At 38.7% G+C, this 15432-nt stretch overlaps 2 protein-coding genes and 2 non-coding genes across 5 annotated transcripts; all 4 read left to right on the top strand.

The window, feature by feature from the left end:
- The first annotated feature begins 212 nt into the window (after positions 1-212).
- On the top strand, positions 213-286 carry trnai-aau (transfer RNA isoleucine (anticodon AAU)). The gene has a single exon. It is a non-coding gene; the product is annotated as a tRNA-Ile (tRNA).
- Positions 287-978: 692 nt separating this feature from the next.
- On the top strand, positions 979-1050 carry trnag-ucc (transfer RNA glycine (anticodon UCC)). The gene has a single exon. It is a non-coding gene; the product is annotated as a tRNA-Gly (tRNA).
- A 984-nt stretch (positions 1051-2034) lies between these two features.
- LOC103130362 (kinocilin-like) lies at positions 2035-7623 on the top strand. Of its 2 annotated transcripts, none has more exons than XM_016665853.1 (5): positions 2035-2407; positions 4468-4536; positions 4644-4709; positions 5490-5583; positions 6573-7623. In XM_016665853.1, the coding sequence occupies exons 1-5, from the start codon at positions 2260-2262 to the stop codon at positions 6586-6588; spliced, it is 393 nt and encodes a 130-aa protein (XP_016521339.1). In that variant the 5' UTR covers positions 2035-2259; the 3' UTR covers positions 6589-7623. The 2 variants fall into 2 exon arrangements, with proteins under 2 accessions (XP_016521339.1, XP_007541806.1); XM_007541744.2 differs by having other exon boundaries at positions 6643-7623.
- A 1696-nt stretch (positions 7624-9319) lies between these two features.
- Positions 9320-13422, top strand: LOC103130363 (uncharacterized). The gene is made up of 2 exons (XM_007541745.2): positions 9320-9857; positions 11451-13422. The coding sequence occupies exon 2, from the start codon at positions 11489-11491 to the stop codon at positions 12101-12103; it is 615 nt and encodes a 204-aa protein (XP_007541807.1). The 5' UTR covers positions 9320-9857; positions 11451-11488; the 3' UTR covers positions 12104-13422.
- The last annotated feature ends 2010 nt before the right edge of the window (positions 13423-15432 follow it).

The raw sequence follows: 15432 nt of genomic DNA on the forward strand, positions 1-15432 counted from the left end.
GTCGCTGGCGGCCAAACAGCGCGTTACTTGCTGTACCTAAACTATGAATTGCTTCCTGCTGTAACTGCAGTTCATTAGCCTCCTGTAAAAAACTCTCGGGGCTTTTCAGATAAGCAATCCAGCCCATTAAAATCTCCACCCGAAATTCTTACAGCCCAATTGCATTTATGAGACATTCAGTTTTATAAACATGTTCTCAGTTGGCGACTCATGGCCGGTTAGCTCAGTTGGTTAGAGCGTGGTGCTAATAACGCCAAGGTCGCGGGTTCGATCCCCGTACGGGCCAAGAACTTTTCTTTAAGTAAAGTGTCACTGTCATGCAAAGTGCTATACAACAATAGTTGTAGCCTAACCTAACTAAATTTAAGAAGATGTTTTGTGTCTGTTAGCTTTGGAGACTAAAGTTTCCACCAATATTTCTCTGGAAAATAGCTTAGGCTCAGTCAGGATGGTCATTTATTTTCAATCTTTACCCACTCTCTATGGAGCTAAACCAGTCTCATAATTCACAAATGCACATATCAATATCCACAAATGGATCTTGTACAGTTGTGAGTCTCATCCTTTGCATTTGTGGATCTCCTTCTGTACATCTGTGGATCTCGTACTGTGCATTTGTGGATCTTGTGCATTTGGTAATCTCGATCTGTGCATTTGTGAATTATGAGATTGTTTTAGCTCCATACTCTCCAGCCGCCCCTTGTTTAAAAGTCTAGTTCTGTCCGCCACAACGGAAACCGTTTTTTACACTGCTAACGCTAGAAATACAAGAGAGCAATGTGATTCTCGCAGTATGTGTAATAATCAAGGCAAGTCGACTAGCTAAAACTGAAAAAAAGGAATGAAAACAGCAGTTACAGACATAGTGGCCAGAACGACAGAAGAAAACAGAAAATAAAAATGTGTCAGACAGAAAATACAAAATATATAGAGTGCACATTGTTTAAATTTCTTCAGGCCGCATGTTAGTGATCCGTGGCGTTGGTGGTATAGTGGTTAGCATAGCTGCCTTCCAAGCAGTTGACCCGGGTTCGATTCCCGGCCAACGCAAACGTTTTTGTCTCTGAAAAGGAAGCTATTGATGTGAGCTGTTTCAAATTAGTTTCCCAAATATTATTCATGGATTTTTGAACATGTACAGTTACTTATTTCTGTAACTACACTTGGGTTATTATTCCATAATTGTAATAGGGTAAACCAAATATGTGTTTTCATCATCTAAGAACAGTCTTCGTAAGAAACAGGAAACATGTCATAAAACAAATTCATTCCAAGCATTTAATCTGGGACTGAAGTGAAAAGCAAACAAAAAAAACAAACAAAAAAAACATGTTATCTCTGTTTTATAGCAAGTTTGAATCAAACTGAATTAGGATTTTTGCTGTTCTTAAGTCCTGCAGGACTTCCACCGTCTGTTAACTGTGTACTAAATCCATGTAAGCAAAAGAAGTGAACATGTAAGCTCATTTTTAAAGTGTCACAAATGATAAAGGCTGAGAAGAGAATGAGATGCCATGAGATGCCCGTGTGAGTATTACACACACACATACTTTTTAATATTAGTCACACTAATTTATGACGAATCTTGACATTTGAATGAAGACAGAGAGATTTGACCTGTGGAGGAAATGTGTGGCTGTTTCTCCTCCACAGAGTGCTGTAAGTTAATTTGTTACCCTGTTCAACAAGTGTTAATCCTGCTTACCCTCCTCTTTTTCCTGTGTTGCCATGGATATGCTATTCCTATGGCAACTGCATGCCTTTGTGGATGGCCTCGGGCCCCGCCACAGAGTATTCTGAACCTTTCATTACACATTCCCTTCAAGCTCACAAGCAACTCATAGAAGTCACACATAGGCTCACTCTCTAATTGTTGCCTTTTCTCTTTGCCTCCTGCTCCTCCCTGTGTTTTTCCACAAACGGAGCTCATGATACCGGATGCTCTGGTCGAGGATTGTGATCAGATTTAAGGGAGAATTCCCTGTCATACGAGTCAGGGCTTCTTCAACTGTCCTAATTTCCAGATGCAATAGAAACCAGATCTCCACTTTAAAGATTCATGAGATCCCTTACGAAACAGAGGACAGTCTAAACCAGGGAAAGTGTTTCTGTGTCAGAGAGAGCGATGCACGAGTATGGGAGTGGCTGTTGGTGGAAGTCAGAGCCTGAGCTGAGGCAGAGTTTGGTTCCCCAGTTATTACCTGGGCTGTAAAAGAGTGTGTGGGTGAGTGTGGCAGGTGGGGGACCTCCACCTGCTGAATGAACCCTGTTAGCATCGGGCAGTACCATGGGCTACGAGTGGGCTCAGCCCTGTTTGCCATTGTTGCCGGCTGCATCATCATCGGGGTGTCCAGGGAATGTGATGCTGATGCTGTAGGAGGAATCTTCCTGGGAGCTGGAGGCCTCGGTGAGAGTCTGTAACTCCGAATGAGAAACACTTTGGTTTGCTTATTTGCTTTTCAGATTATCATTTGCAGATGTTGCAAAGCTATTTAGAAAGTTCTAAATAAGACAAGAGGAGTTTCTAACAACTTTTTTGTAATAGTTGGCTGAACATTTTAAGCTTTGTATCACTTTGATGGTAATTATTTGGTTTGTTTTGAAATGACTGTTTCTACTAAGTAGCCAAACCCAATGGACCTTGCAGTTCCTCACAATAGGATTTCCTTTAAAAAGATAAAAATATGAAAAGTATGGTCTCCTCCTGTATTTAGTAAAAGACTGCAAACTGCAAGTTTTTAGGATATGTTTTTACTTGCTTAACACTTTTGAGATGTAGCATTTTTGTTAATTTTTCTTTGCAAAAAAGCCCAACCTTTGTCTGACTGGATGAATCCTGTCAAAGCTTCAGCCATTGAAACATATGAAACTGTCTTTTTTTTTGTTTGTTTGTTTTTTTTGTTTTGTTTTTTAATCTAAACTGTCCATATGCATGGTAATCATATCACTTAAAAGTTAACCTCTACCTCAGTCTTAAATCCTTTGATACCTCTACTTCCAGGATTACCTCATATTTAGCTCCATCCATCTTTCCAAGAAACTCCGACAAGCTTCCATTTCCCTGTTAAAAAGAACAACAAAAAAACAACAAAACATCTCCACAGCATGATTGTGCCACTAAAAATGTTTTATTGTTAGGTTAGTTTTACTTGTAGACTAGAGTGACTAGAGATTTGAGTTAAACTATTGTCTTATCTGACCAAAATGTTTCCTATTCAAACTTGACATCAGTCATGAGTCATAAAAGCCTTCTTATGGATTCTTTCACCAATAGTGTTTTTTTCTTTAAATGTTCAAAGGTGCAATTTTGTTTCATAATCTTTTTTTTTTTTTTTTTTTTTTACTTTTCCATAATATTATCCCTGATGTGTCTGCTGTGTTCTTTCATCTTCTTGATGCTTTTGTTCGTTGGTGTTCTCCAAGAACTATCTCCATTTCTCCTTGACAGAACAGCTGTACCTATTCTAAGATTGGATTACGCAGGAAGATTCTTTACATGTACAATGGCAGGACATTAGCTGAATTCACTCGATATATAATATGCATAATGCATTGAAGTAAAAGTAAAATGTTAAGGTCTGCGACTAGCGACTTCTTCCATCCAATGTTCATTTGATACAAGACTGTAACCAGAGCCAGCTGATAGCCGTAGGAGCTGCTCTGATAAAAGCGTGTCTGGACTGGTTTCCTGGAGAGAAAGAGGAAAGGGCAGCGCTTGTGATCTGTGGAAGACAACATCAGCATGTGTATGCATAGTTAATGAGAAACTCATTCTCGCTGAGGAGTTGATCAGCTTTTAATAATTAATTTGTCTTGCTAACGTGCGGCTACCTGCATTCGCAAATACAATCTGTGCACCGCAGCGTGACTGATACTTTCACTCTCGCAGGATTTTGTGCGACTGAGCAGCAGACGTCCTTAATTATGTGTTTTTTGGGGCTTGTGTGGCTCGATGCCGCCTCCGACACACAGGCTGACTAATGAGTATGAACAGAGTGTTCTCTGCAGATTGTTTACCCTCCTTCTGCAGTTTCATGACATTTTAAGCGCAGACATGCATCACAACCACCCTCAGGAGCTGCCAGGCTGTAATGCCAGCTCCTTAGACTAATAAGAAAAATCAATAAAGGTGCTGATTGGGGGCGCAGGACTACAGAAAGGTGCCAAAACCATGCGATTCAAATGCCACTTTGCACTTTGAACTGAACTAGAAGAAGCATCTCACCTTGTATCGGATGTAAGGATCATACTGGGAAGGCTTACACTTTGATATACAATGAAAAATTCCCAATCATCTGTGTCATAGTGAAATAGACCATCTTCTATTTTTCAGACTTTCTTCTATCTTCCAGGCATCAAAAGCAATTAGGTTACTTCTCAAAGTAAATTAACTAGTCGCAACATGCAAATTATGAAGCAATTTCAGACCATTCATCAAAAACATTATTGCCACTTTCCGCTTTGCAGGCTTGCTCATTTCAATCTATCCCTTCGTAAAAGCTTGGCTGAATATCAACAACATCCTGCCATCTTTTGGTAAGTTTTTTTTTTTTTGAAACCGGACATAGATTGAATTTCTCACTTATTAAAATACACAAAAGTTTTTCTCCATCTAAATATTATTCCACCTTTTATCCTTCTAGGAAACTTCAGAGTTCACCCCACTGTGGCTAACGCTGATCAACCGGCTGAGACACTGAGACGAGAGGGTGAGTGGAAACGGAGTGGAGGCAGCTGAAACTCCAGGGATCTTAGTTCACCTGCATTTATTATTCATTTTGACATCTGCAAATAGATCGGAAAGCCAATAAGTACATATTTAGAACTTTTTCACATTTTGCCAGGCTACAACTACAAACTTTTATGTTTATGTTTGCAACAGACAAACACAAAATAGGAGATACATATAAAATAGACATAAAACAATAATTGATTAAAATGTGAAAAATGAGACATGCATTGTTTTACTCCAGGTTCCTAAATGAAATCCAGTGCAATCCACTGCCTTCATAATTTCCCTAATTAGAGTCACCCAGTGTTCAATTTAACCTCATAAAAATGCAACTGTTCTACAAAGGCCTCAGGGGTGAAAAAACATAGTTGGGAAGCAAAGAGGTCCGTGGTAACTCTGGAGGAGCTGTAGAGATCCAGTGCGCAACTAGAAGAATCGAGTGGAAACATAAGCATAAGCAAACCTGGCTTTACACTGTAAAATAGAGATGTCTCTAATTTATGGTAAAATGCCAACAGCTGTGGTTGCCAGAATTTTTCAGTATAAATACAGTATTAACCATGTTTATGTGGATTTTACTGTATAAATATGATGAAATCCTTATGTATATGGTAAAATTCTGTGGTTGCCAGAATTTTGTACGTTAAAATTTCTTCAGTAAAATTTGTACGTATTCTGAAAAATAATCCATGGTGCAATTCAGCTACCAAACTCATTACTGCATCGTGCTCTGTCCTCTTTCCTGTGGTCCTCTTAGGCACTCAGAGTCAACTCCAACTGGAGCGCTCAAAGAGTCGAATGGGAACCTTTGTGGAGGGAGGACCAGCTGCTGAGCCCAATCCAGAGGAGGGGTACGAACTGAAAATAGAAATAAGATTAACTAAACTGAATATAAAGTAAACATGCTTGTACTGGCCACTTTATTAGGTACATCTTCCTAATACTCGGTTCCCAGAAAATCGGAAAAATGGTTTTGCCTCCGGTAAATCAGCAGGTTTCGAAATTCTCTCCCAGCAACGTTCAGAGTACCAGTGACTTTGAATGCCACATTCAAAGTCACTAAAATTTCATTTCTTCTTCCTTCTGATGCACAGTTTGAACTTCAGAAAGTTTTCTTCACAACATCTGGATGTTTTAACGCAGCCAGTTGCTCCCGGGCGACTGGCTGATTTGCTATTTTTGCTAACAAGCACTTGGACAGATGTACCTAATAAAATAGCTGTTGAATGTATATAGAGACCTGTTAAAGAAACATGTTCTTTGCACTTCACACATGTGCAAATGCCTGTAGACAGACCAAACATCTGTAGACTTTCTTTAAGGCGTAAGATGCTGTTAATTTTAATTAATATGACAGGACTAAAACCGAGTTGTTGCAAAAAGATGTTTTTAACCCTCTAACTGCCATGAGGACGCCGGTGTCCTGATGGACCCATTAACTGACATGTAAGTGTTTTGGGGGTGAAAATTAAGGCAAGAGTATAAGTATATTTTATAGGAGACTCTGGATAGATGTCCTTAACAATGTGTTTGTTTTACATTTAGGACATATGTGTTCCAATGCCAATTGTTTACATATAAATAATGAGCCCAGTCTTTAACATGGTGGGATAAAAAAAAAAAAGCTGAACTAGCTATGATAAAATAAAACCTGACTGAGTGAAACACATAGGTGCCATAGACCAATGCTCAAACATTTTTACAGTTCTCTGAATATCAACAAGTCCACTAAAAAGTAATGAACATGTGTGGAATAGATTCATCCAACCCAATCTTCTTCTGATATGTTTTTCTTTATGTGTCTTTTTTTTTGTCTCTCTCTCTTTTTTATCTTTTTCAGTTCTGTCACACACTGACACCCACCACATAGCCTTCATTGCCAGCATGACTCACGCATTGGTCTGTTGCAGGACTTCTTCAGACATGCCAGATGTCTTATCGAGACGGAAAATGAAACAGTCACCCACTGCTCAAGACCTTCCGTGATGTCACCATGTCACATGACTCCACCAACAACTCTCCCCTGGCAGCAGTATTCTTTAATCAACTGTTGTTAAAGCTCAACCGCAGATTGCAGTTCCCTCTTTTTATATGAATGATGTGGTCTAATAAACCTACAAAAACTAAATCCATATTTTTTTTTTATTTTTTATTTTTAGATTTGTTAAAGTTAAATCTCGAAACCTGTGATGGAGGTGAAGCTCATTGGGCTTGCATGATGTTAAGAGTAGAATCAAATTGAAGGTTAGTTCCTTCATAAAGGCAAAGCAAAGTGCGTGTGTTGTCACAAACAGCGATATGTAATAGGTTCACACGGTGACCTGCTCCCCCACCGTGCGACATAATGAGCATATTCAGGACGACGCAGGGAGAACAGCTGCTGCTTGGAAGGTGGTGATGGTAGGAAGGCTGCTGTCTCACAATAAAACATGGCGTGCTGTGAGGATGAATGATGCAGAGTTGCGTTGATAAGGCTTAACCAACAGGTACCTGAGGATTCAGCAGTGCCTTAATGGTTGCCGGCAGCTTTATTGTGAGACTTCAAACAAGAATGCCTCACCATGCAATCCTCCTGCGTCACCGAGGGCAACCATGAATGCGCATGTGAAGAACATTACAGTATTCAGGGCTTTTGTTCAATCAGTTGACAAGAAAGCATGTCAGTGTAGAATTGTATGGTGATTACTAAAATACACCAAAACAGACCCGTTTTAAGTACAAAGCGTTTAATCAGGTTAAGCTGTCATCTGTTTTTCTTTTCATTGCTATTTTACTTTCAGTAATTTCAGATTGCCTGGACTAAAAACTTACCTTTAGGTTGATATAAAACATTTACTAGTTTAATGTGTCCTGGTGCAGGTCGGCTTATTAATAAATTTGATTTAACTTAACATTATGTCCAATCCTTTTCTTGCGTATGACATTAATATCACGCATCTCTTGATAATCATTGGGATTCTTCAAGTAATTAACCTCTGATTGAAGTTATTCTGTGCTGATGCTCTTGCAATAAATACTTTTCAAATTTAAATTTGTTTTAAAAGTCATCTCAAAATCCACAGGAAAACATCTCACCTAGCTTTCCTCCTCCATTTCTGTGTAAGCTGGTCTTTGAGCAGCAGCAGCTGTTTTATTGCTCATTTAATCACATTTCCCTTTCAAGAAAATCTACAAAGAGATTTAAATTTCATGTGCAAAGATCTAAATCAAGCATATTAGACACACGTAGAATAAAGGCAAGCTGACAAGAAGAGGCTTCAACGCTCTTCATCTTCATTCAGATCCACTTCACGATGAGTGGGGTACGGAAAATCATCGATGATATAATTATCCTCCTGCTAGTTCGGGAGTTTTTAAAATTAGATTCTGTTTAAGGCCCAGAAGAAGACATCTACTTGTTTTAAATAAACCTTTTCTTTATTTTGTATAAAACCAGATTAATAGGTTAATCTGAATCTAAATACTTATTCAAGATCCAAAGTAGATTTCTGTTGTATAAAAAGATATCTGACTCCAAAAATCACATACTGCTTTAAGAGAATGTCATTTTATGTCTCTTTAAATCACTGTCAGGTTTCATTAAATGGGTATTGAAATGAAGGCTTGTGATTGGTCATGTTATTCACTTAAGTTCTAATCATATAGAGAACCTTATAATTAACTATACCATTCTTTCTGTAAACAGGATCTATCAACTGATAGGCCTCTGGAACTTACCTGTCAAAGAAACAAAAGCTTCTAAAACATTTTATTAATATTTATTTGCTAAAAATTTATGTATTTCAGCTTTTCAAAAGTTGAACTACTCAAAGATGTACTCTTTCTTTTGTACGTATTAGGTACCTCACGTCTTTGACAAAGAATGTCAATTTCCCATTCATGTTTAAGCATGTCAGCTCCAAAAAATTGTTGGTGAGTTTAAGAAAGTAACAGTTTATAAGCAACACATTTCAGATAAGTACAAATCCCACTGTTACTGGTGGGCTTAATTCTGGAGATGTAAAATAAAAGCACATATTTTATATATTTAGAGATCAAATTTCCATATCAGCATGCAAACAAGTAATATGTTATACCTCCAGCAAAAGGTAACAAAAAAAACGTAAAGCTGGGCAATAGTCACATATCATACAATTAGAGTGGTTTAAATAATCATCATTTTATTGATTGCTGAAGTGCTTTGCTTTTTCATTTGATACTCAGACCGGAGACGTTTGTTTTGTTTTCAGTACTTGTTTCACACAGGAAGGTTACTGGTGGTGCAAAGACTCCAGTCTCCATTTCCATGTAAAAAAAATCATTGGCTGGCATCTAATTAACGATTGCACACGTGACAATGTCTTTGCACTGCATAAAATCACCCTCACAAAATGTAATATTGTTTCTTGACTTTACTCGTGTTGTTTTGAGATTGTAGACGTCTACCTCAGTCTTGACTTTTTTGGAATAGCTATTAACTTTAATATGTGTAAAAAAAAAGAAAAAAAGAAAAAAGTATCTAATGGTAAAAGCTTTTCACAGAAAGTCTTCCAAAAAAAAAAAAAAAAATCCTTTTCTAATTATGTGGTAAATCAGCTTGCCATACAACGACCCACTGATGGATGGATCGCTGACGTGGAGAACAGCTCATCGCATCCAGCGGTCCACAGAGGAGGGCATGAGCTCTGCGCGGCACTCATCAGATATGAATTAAGGAGACATGAATCCTTTACCCAGTCAGATAGGAAGATGCCTCGGACACACTGTGTGGATCCGCCATTTACGTGACCTATCAGGCGCTACAACGAGCATCTCTCCTCCGGTCCACATCTGGAGCGGCGAGTCAGCTCAAAAGAACTGCCGTCTCACCTAAATAATCGTCTGTCTCCTGCCGGATTTGACACCCCACAGCTTTGTCTGGTGTTTCCTGTGCCACTGATTGAATTCCTCTCATGACTTGGGCAGCTCGGCGTTGAAAAGGGGAGGGAGAAAACGAGCAACGAACGCAGGATGCCCAATATCCGTTTGTTGTTGATGCAGCCTTTTAGCGTGTCAGTAATTACATGCGACTATGAAGAAACGGGGGATCACCGTGAAAATCTAATGGAGTAACAATGGAAGCACCTTTACTGGGTTGACATAATGGGTAAGGATTTATTCAGATTTGTTTATTTTATTATTATTATTATTTTTATTTTTTATTTATTTATTTATTTTTTACATAGAATCAGCATATCTTAATGTTTGGGACATGCATTCTGACAAAAGCCAATTTACACTTGCACAAGATATGAAAGACGCCATACTCTTCTTAGCTCTAACATGCTGAATACATGCAAACTGGAATAAATTTGAAATGTAAAATTATTTGATAGCAAATGTGTACCAAAAGCCTTTCTGGCCTGAAGTAGCAGCTACACTTCTGATAATATTTAAGTTCTCTGATCCAGAGCAAATACACATCAATGCTTGTCAGACATCCTCAGTTGTTAAGCAGCAGAGAAGAAAGTATGTTTTTTTTTTTTTGTAAGAATTTAACAATTATGTGCTATTATTTACTTCAACACATTTGCTGTTTGTCTATCTCAATTAATTGTCTTTGAAATCCATCAATTAAATTGTAGAATTGATATTTAAAACTGGATTTTTACTAAGAACATCTTGGAGATTGGTTTATGATTTCAGGACTGCATTATCATACTTTCTTACAGATTATGTAATGCAGGCTTTGGATGTCAGTCAGCACTACAATTTAAGTGCCAATCACTGATATGAAGCACACGGTGGTCACTGTTTACTGCTTGCATTTCTTGAGTTATAATATGTATATTTTTTAATTACATGTGTGTTTATGGCTTCTCTTTGTTTTCAAAATATAAAGTACAGTACTTCGCAAAAGTGATCAGACTCCTTGAACATCACAACTACAAAAAAAAACTTCAATGGTTTTTACTGAGCTTGTGATGGGCTAAAGCTAAATCGATGTAGCATGTAGTAATGAAGAGGGGGGGGGGGGGAACATGAAAAAGGATTCCGAGTTTTTATTTTATTCTATTTCCTACAGAAGAATGAAAATTCAATATTTTTCATTCTGACATTTCTTTGTTTTTTTTTTTTCTTTTTCCAGTATACCCCTAAATAAAATATAGTGCCATCAAAGACCTTCAGGAGTCACCTAATCAGTAAATATATTTGTGTTTAGTTTATTTCCACTACAGATACAAATACCTCAAAGTTGTCTTAGAGAAAACTAGTGACCTTTTCAGAATGCACACTAAAAAGGTCTTAGACACTCAAAGCTGTGAATATCTAATGAGGAGAGCATCATTCAGAGAAGCAGCCAAGTGGCCAACAGGTGGTTCCACAAAGCATTTGCTCGGGAGGGATAAATACAAATGCATGACATACGTTTAAGATTTAAAGAAAATACAGCGTAATTTTCCTTCCACTGTATAATCACGTCCAACTTCTCGATGGCGTATCACGTACAATCACAGCAAAACACACACAGAGTGTGAGGTTGCGACTTGCCATAATGTGGAAATGTTCACGGTGTATGAACACTTCTGCTGGGCTCTGTGGCAACACAGCAATGAATGATTAGTGTTCAGTGATGCATAAAATAAACTCCCAGGAAGGACACTGCAGTGGTTAGATTAAAGTATTATGAGCTCAGAGAACACATGTGTTATAGTCAGTTGCTGAAGTCTGTTTATGTTTTCATTCTGTGCCCATAAAGATAGAAGATAGACAAAAACAAGTCCCGGAGGTAACAACATGGTCATCACTGACAGGAGCAACAGCACCTCTGTGCCTAAAAAGGAGCCCAAGAAGAAGAAGAAGTCTCGTCCTCATGGCCTTCCCTCTCCGGCGCTCTGCTGTGCCTGTGGACTATGCATCATGTTGGCAGGACTCAACATCACCCTGGTGGGAGCATTCGCCTTCAGCACACTGGTGCCTTCTGCCAACCCTCCCATCATAATTGGGCCCGTCCTGCTGCTGGTGGCCTTCTCCTTCTTTGGCGCCTGCTGCGTGTGCAGCCGCCTCCCTCCCCCGAGCAGCTCTCGAGGCTCTAAGGTGGGCGGCAGAGGGGCGGGATTGATGGGACACGGCGGGCTGGCCGGTGGTGCGGCGTTCGAAATAGAGACCAGCGAGCACACGCTGCAGGACACCACAGCTGTGCAGCTGAGCCCCACGTCCTCTGTTGGATCATCCAGGGCCTCCAGCCCGGAACGAGAGGCCCCTGGTGTGACCCCACAGGGACCTTGCAAGCTCTTCACCATGGAGACCAATGGCCCTTCCTGCACTTCTGCCACGGCAACGTACTCAGCTTCTGCAGCAGCGGGCGGGGAGGTGAGGCTCAATCTGCCACGAGAAGAAGTGGTCACCTAGCAAAAGCAGAAACACCTTCATAAAATCCAGAGCTCTAGTCGTGTGTACATACGCTTCTGAGTTTGGTTGCTGGGACCGACTGTGTCCTCTTGTTCACGTAATGCCATATAAATTTGTGAAGAGTGTGGTTTTGATTTCTCTGTCTGTGCGACACGTCGTTAGCATGCAATGTTGAACACACGTCGGCGTACTTGTGAATTGAAGCTTTTGGAATTCCGAATTCCTACCTCTTTTGTGCTGTTCCCTTATAAATTTGTTTAAATCCAGGGCATTATGAACAATTTCAATGCAGAAATGAAGCAGGAGACTTTTTTTTTTTCTCCGCACCTGTAGTCACCGCTGACCTCGACTGTCTGCGGAGATTTCAGAGTGTTTGAGAGAAAACTTGGATCACATTTTTAATCTGGAATTACATGTGAAAGGGCAGAATCTGGCATTTGCTGAATTGCTGAACTTATTTTAGGGGCATACGATTTTATAGGCCAAAGGGGTCCCAAAGCAACATTCTCCGAACAGAGACTAATTTCTAGTCACAAGACCTTTAGCAAGTATATTTGCAGTACATTAACTCAGTGCTAAACGGTGCATATTGTCAAATCTTTGGAAGCATAATTCTTGTAGCTTTTGTCATCACAACAGCTAACACTGTGAGTACCGTGTTTCTTTTCATTATCCAGACCTTGTGATAACGTTTATCTGTTGTTAAATTCATCGTGGGGCTCGATTTAGACTTGCGTGAACCCATGACGTTCACCTCACCGTTATGTACTATTTACGACGTTGCAAAACCAGGTTTATTGGAGTATAACAGCTGAGATTACATCTGCTCCCAATCACTGTGATGTCTTCTTATCAGCCATAAGTCTGTGTGATCACAGGAGACGTTAAACCCCTGATTTCCTTTGAAAGGAAAGTTGCCTTAGACGAAAATTTCAGGATCAGTTCAATGAGGGCTAATCAAAATGTACAAACTGCAGTTTCCCGAGAAAGCCTCTATGTTGCTCTGGACTCAGAATTTTTTTTTTTTTTTTGTGGTGCATGCCAATGGCCTAAATGTTTCCTTTAAGATGTGTATTTGGAGTAGCGACAGTGTACACGCAATCAAAGCCAACTAGATCATAAACGACTGTAACATTGTCTCTCAAAATGACTTGTTCCCCCCCCTTGATAAAGATCAGTTTCATACCAAGTTAGAGCGCTGAACTTGTGTTTTTTTGTGTGCATGCTCTGGAAAAACAAAAGACTTGAAGATGCAAATATTCTCGTGAATTGTCGGTGTTTTGTCTGTGGTTTTATTTTGGGTAGCATAAGAACCTGCTGAAAAAAAAAAACTGTAAAGGACAAAACTATTTTTGTGAAGTTTATAATTTAAAATAACTATTCCAAATGTGAATCGCATAAAAGAAATAAATAAAAGAGCTCTTTCAGTAAAATTCCAGGTATACATGTGTGACGTATCACTGAAAACTCATTGAGACTGCTCTACTTTCGATGTGAAATGAGGTCCAATTGGACATTATTTTTTACAGTGGAGAAAACAATTACAATGCATCTTAAGAAATATATTTCAGATGGGCCAGTTGACATAAAATGCATACTAGATGTCAGTAATAGCAACAAGTATGTTGCTTTTTTTTTATCCATACATAAAAAAAGATCAACTCACATTTCTTTCCATAAATTATGTTCAAAACGTGGAATGATCTGAATCAGTTTACCAAATTTATTCAAACCCAGCGAAGGTTTTTCTTCACTGTGTGTTTGCGATTATTGTCTCTTAACTTAAATATTCACTCTACTTAACATGTTTAGATTCTCATCAAGAATATTCCACTTCATTTCTTCATTCATCATTAGTTGAATTGTATGACACTGAGTGCGACAACATTCAAAATGAGTTACTAGGGAAATCTCATTTGACGTGGCGGTGTTCTGTCCTGTGTTTTAATGGCTTCTCCAAAGGTTTTGCAACAAGCTTTACATGAGCTGTAAAATGAAAGTTGATCTATACAACTTGTCAACTTTTCCCAATCAATTTTATGGCAAATTGATTCTTTATCTTAATGATTTAGTGCTGTTTGACATTTCTGGTGCTAAAAGCCAAGGCAGGCTGGCTGAAAATGTGGCGCGAAGGACAAGAAATCTTGTCTCCTCTATAAACACATTAAATCAAGATGGCCTTGAGCAAAGAGTGCAACATGAGCTCCATCTGGCTTTTCTGGAGCGTTTAAGCGGTAGGACAAAATACTGCCACCAGAGGGCGCTAATGTCACATCTTTGAGCAGCAACGAACGTTGCGTAACTTGCCTGCATTTTCCAACCTGCAGAGAAATACCAGTAAATCAGAACAAGTGCTTACTGGAAATTAATGAGGCTGAATCTGTGCTGGAGGACATATTGTGATTGAAAGAAAATATCTCTGAGCCAATTCTTTTCTTACAAGTGTTTTTTTTTTTTAATCATTACAGAGGTGTTTACACAATGTGTACAATTTAAAACATGACAGTGAAGCTTCACCTGGAATTAACCAGTTCCCTGCCCAAAGATGGTTGTGAAGATAAAGGTCTTCTTTCCACATGAAATGGTGAAGGCAGAGAATTTCCTGGTGCCCTAGTTAAAATGACTCAGAAAAAAAATGGAGTAGGAGAGCTTTTCTCATGCTTAATATTTTCCCTCTATCTCTTCCTCTAAAGTCTATGTTGCAAATATTCTCATACCCCTTTTACATTTACTCTAATGCATATTATTTAAAAAGCGAGAAATCCAAACAAGACAGCACATATTTACATATGATAATATGTAATATTTGAGCTGTTTCCCAGCTCAGCTTCACCATGTCGGTATTTAGCTATAAAATTCATATTTAAATAAAAAGATGAATTTTTTGTTTTTTCTTCGTCTAATAGAAACCTCAGAACTTCTATTAGACGCATATGGTATAAGTTCTTTTTCTCCTAAATAAAATTAAGTGAAACCAGTTGCCTTGAAATGAAAAATACAAATATAGATAAGATTGGCAAGAAGAAAATCCTTGTTAAAATAAGACTTAAGATTAAAGTTTTGTACAAGCAACACAAGAGCCACAACATGTGAAATAAGTTTCTCAAATTAGATGAAACAATAATTAAACTTTTTAGTCTAGATGCAAACTGCCATGTAGGGTGAAAATCTACCAATGCACATCTCCCTGAATGAAGGATCCCCACTATGAAACATGGTTGGTCCAGCATCATACTGTGGGGATGCTTTGTTTAAAAGGGGCATAGGATGGAGATGGAGAAAGAGGACAAGAGATGGAGAAAAATACAGGATGATCCTAAAAAAAACAC

Source organism: Poecilia formosa, unplaced genomic scaffold, assembly GCF_000485575.1.
Source record: "Poecilia formosa unplaced genomic scaffold, Poecilia_formosa-5.1.2 Scaffold627, whole genome shotgun sequence".
NCBI classification, from domain to species: Eukaryota; Metazoa; Chordata; class Actinopteri; order Cyprinodontiformes; family Poeciliidae; genus Poecilia; species Poecilia formosa.

Bases quoted from the DNA above. Each gene is read 5' to 3' on its own strand.
- LOC103130363 (XM_007541745.2), top strand. From the start codon at position 11,489: ATGGTCATCACTGACAGGAGCAACAGCACCTCTGTGCCTAAAAAGGAG.
- LOC103130362 (XM_007541744.2), top strand. From the start codon at position 2,260: ATGAACCCTGTTAGCATCGGGCAGTACCATGGGCTACGAGTGGGCTCA. The intron at 4,537-4,643 runs GTAAGTTTTTTT...TTATCCTTCTAG, and splicing joins CAACATCCTGCCATCTTTTG to GAAACTTCAGAGTTCACCCC. The intron at 4,710-5,489 runs GTGAGTGGAAAC...TGGTCCTCTTAG, and splicing joins TGAGACACTGAGACGAGAGG to GCACTCAGAGTCAACTCCAA.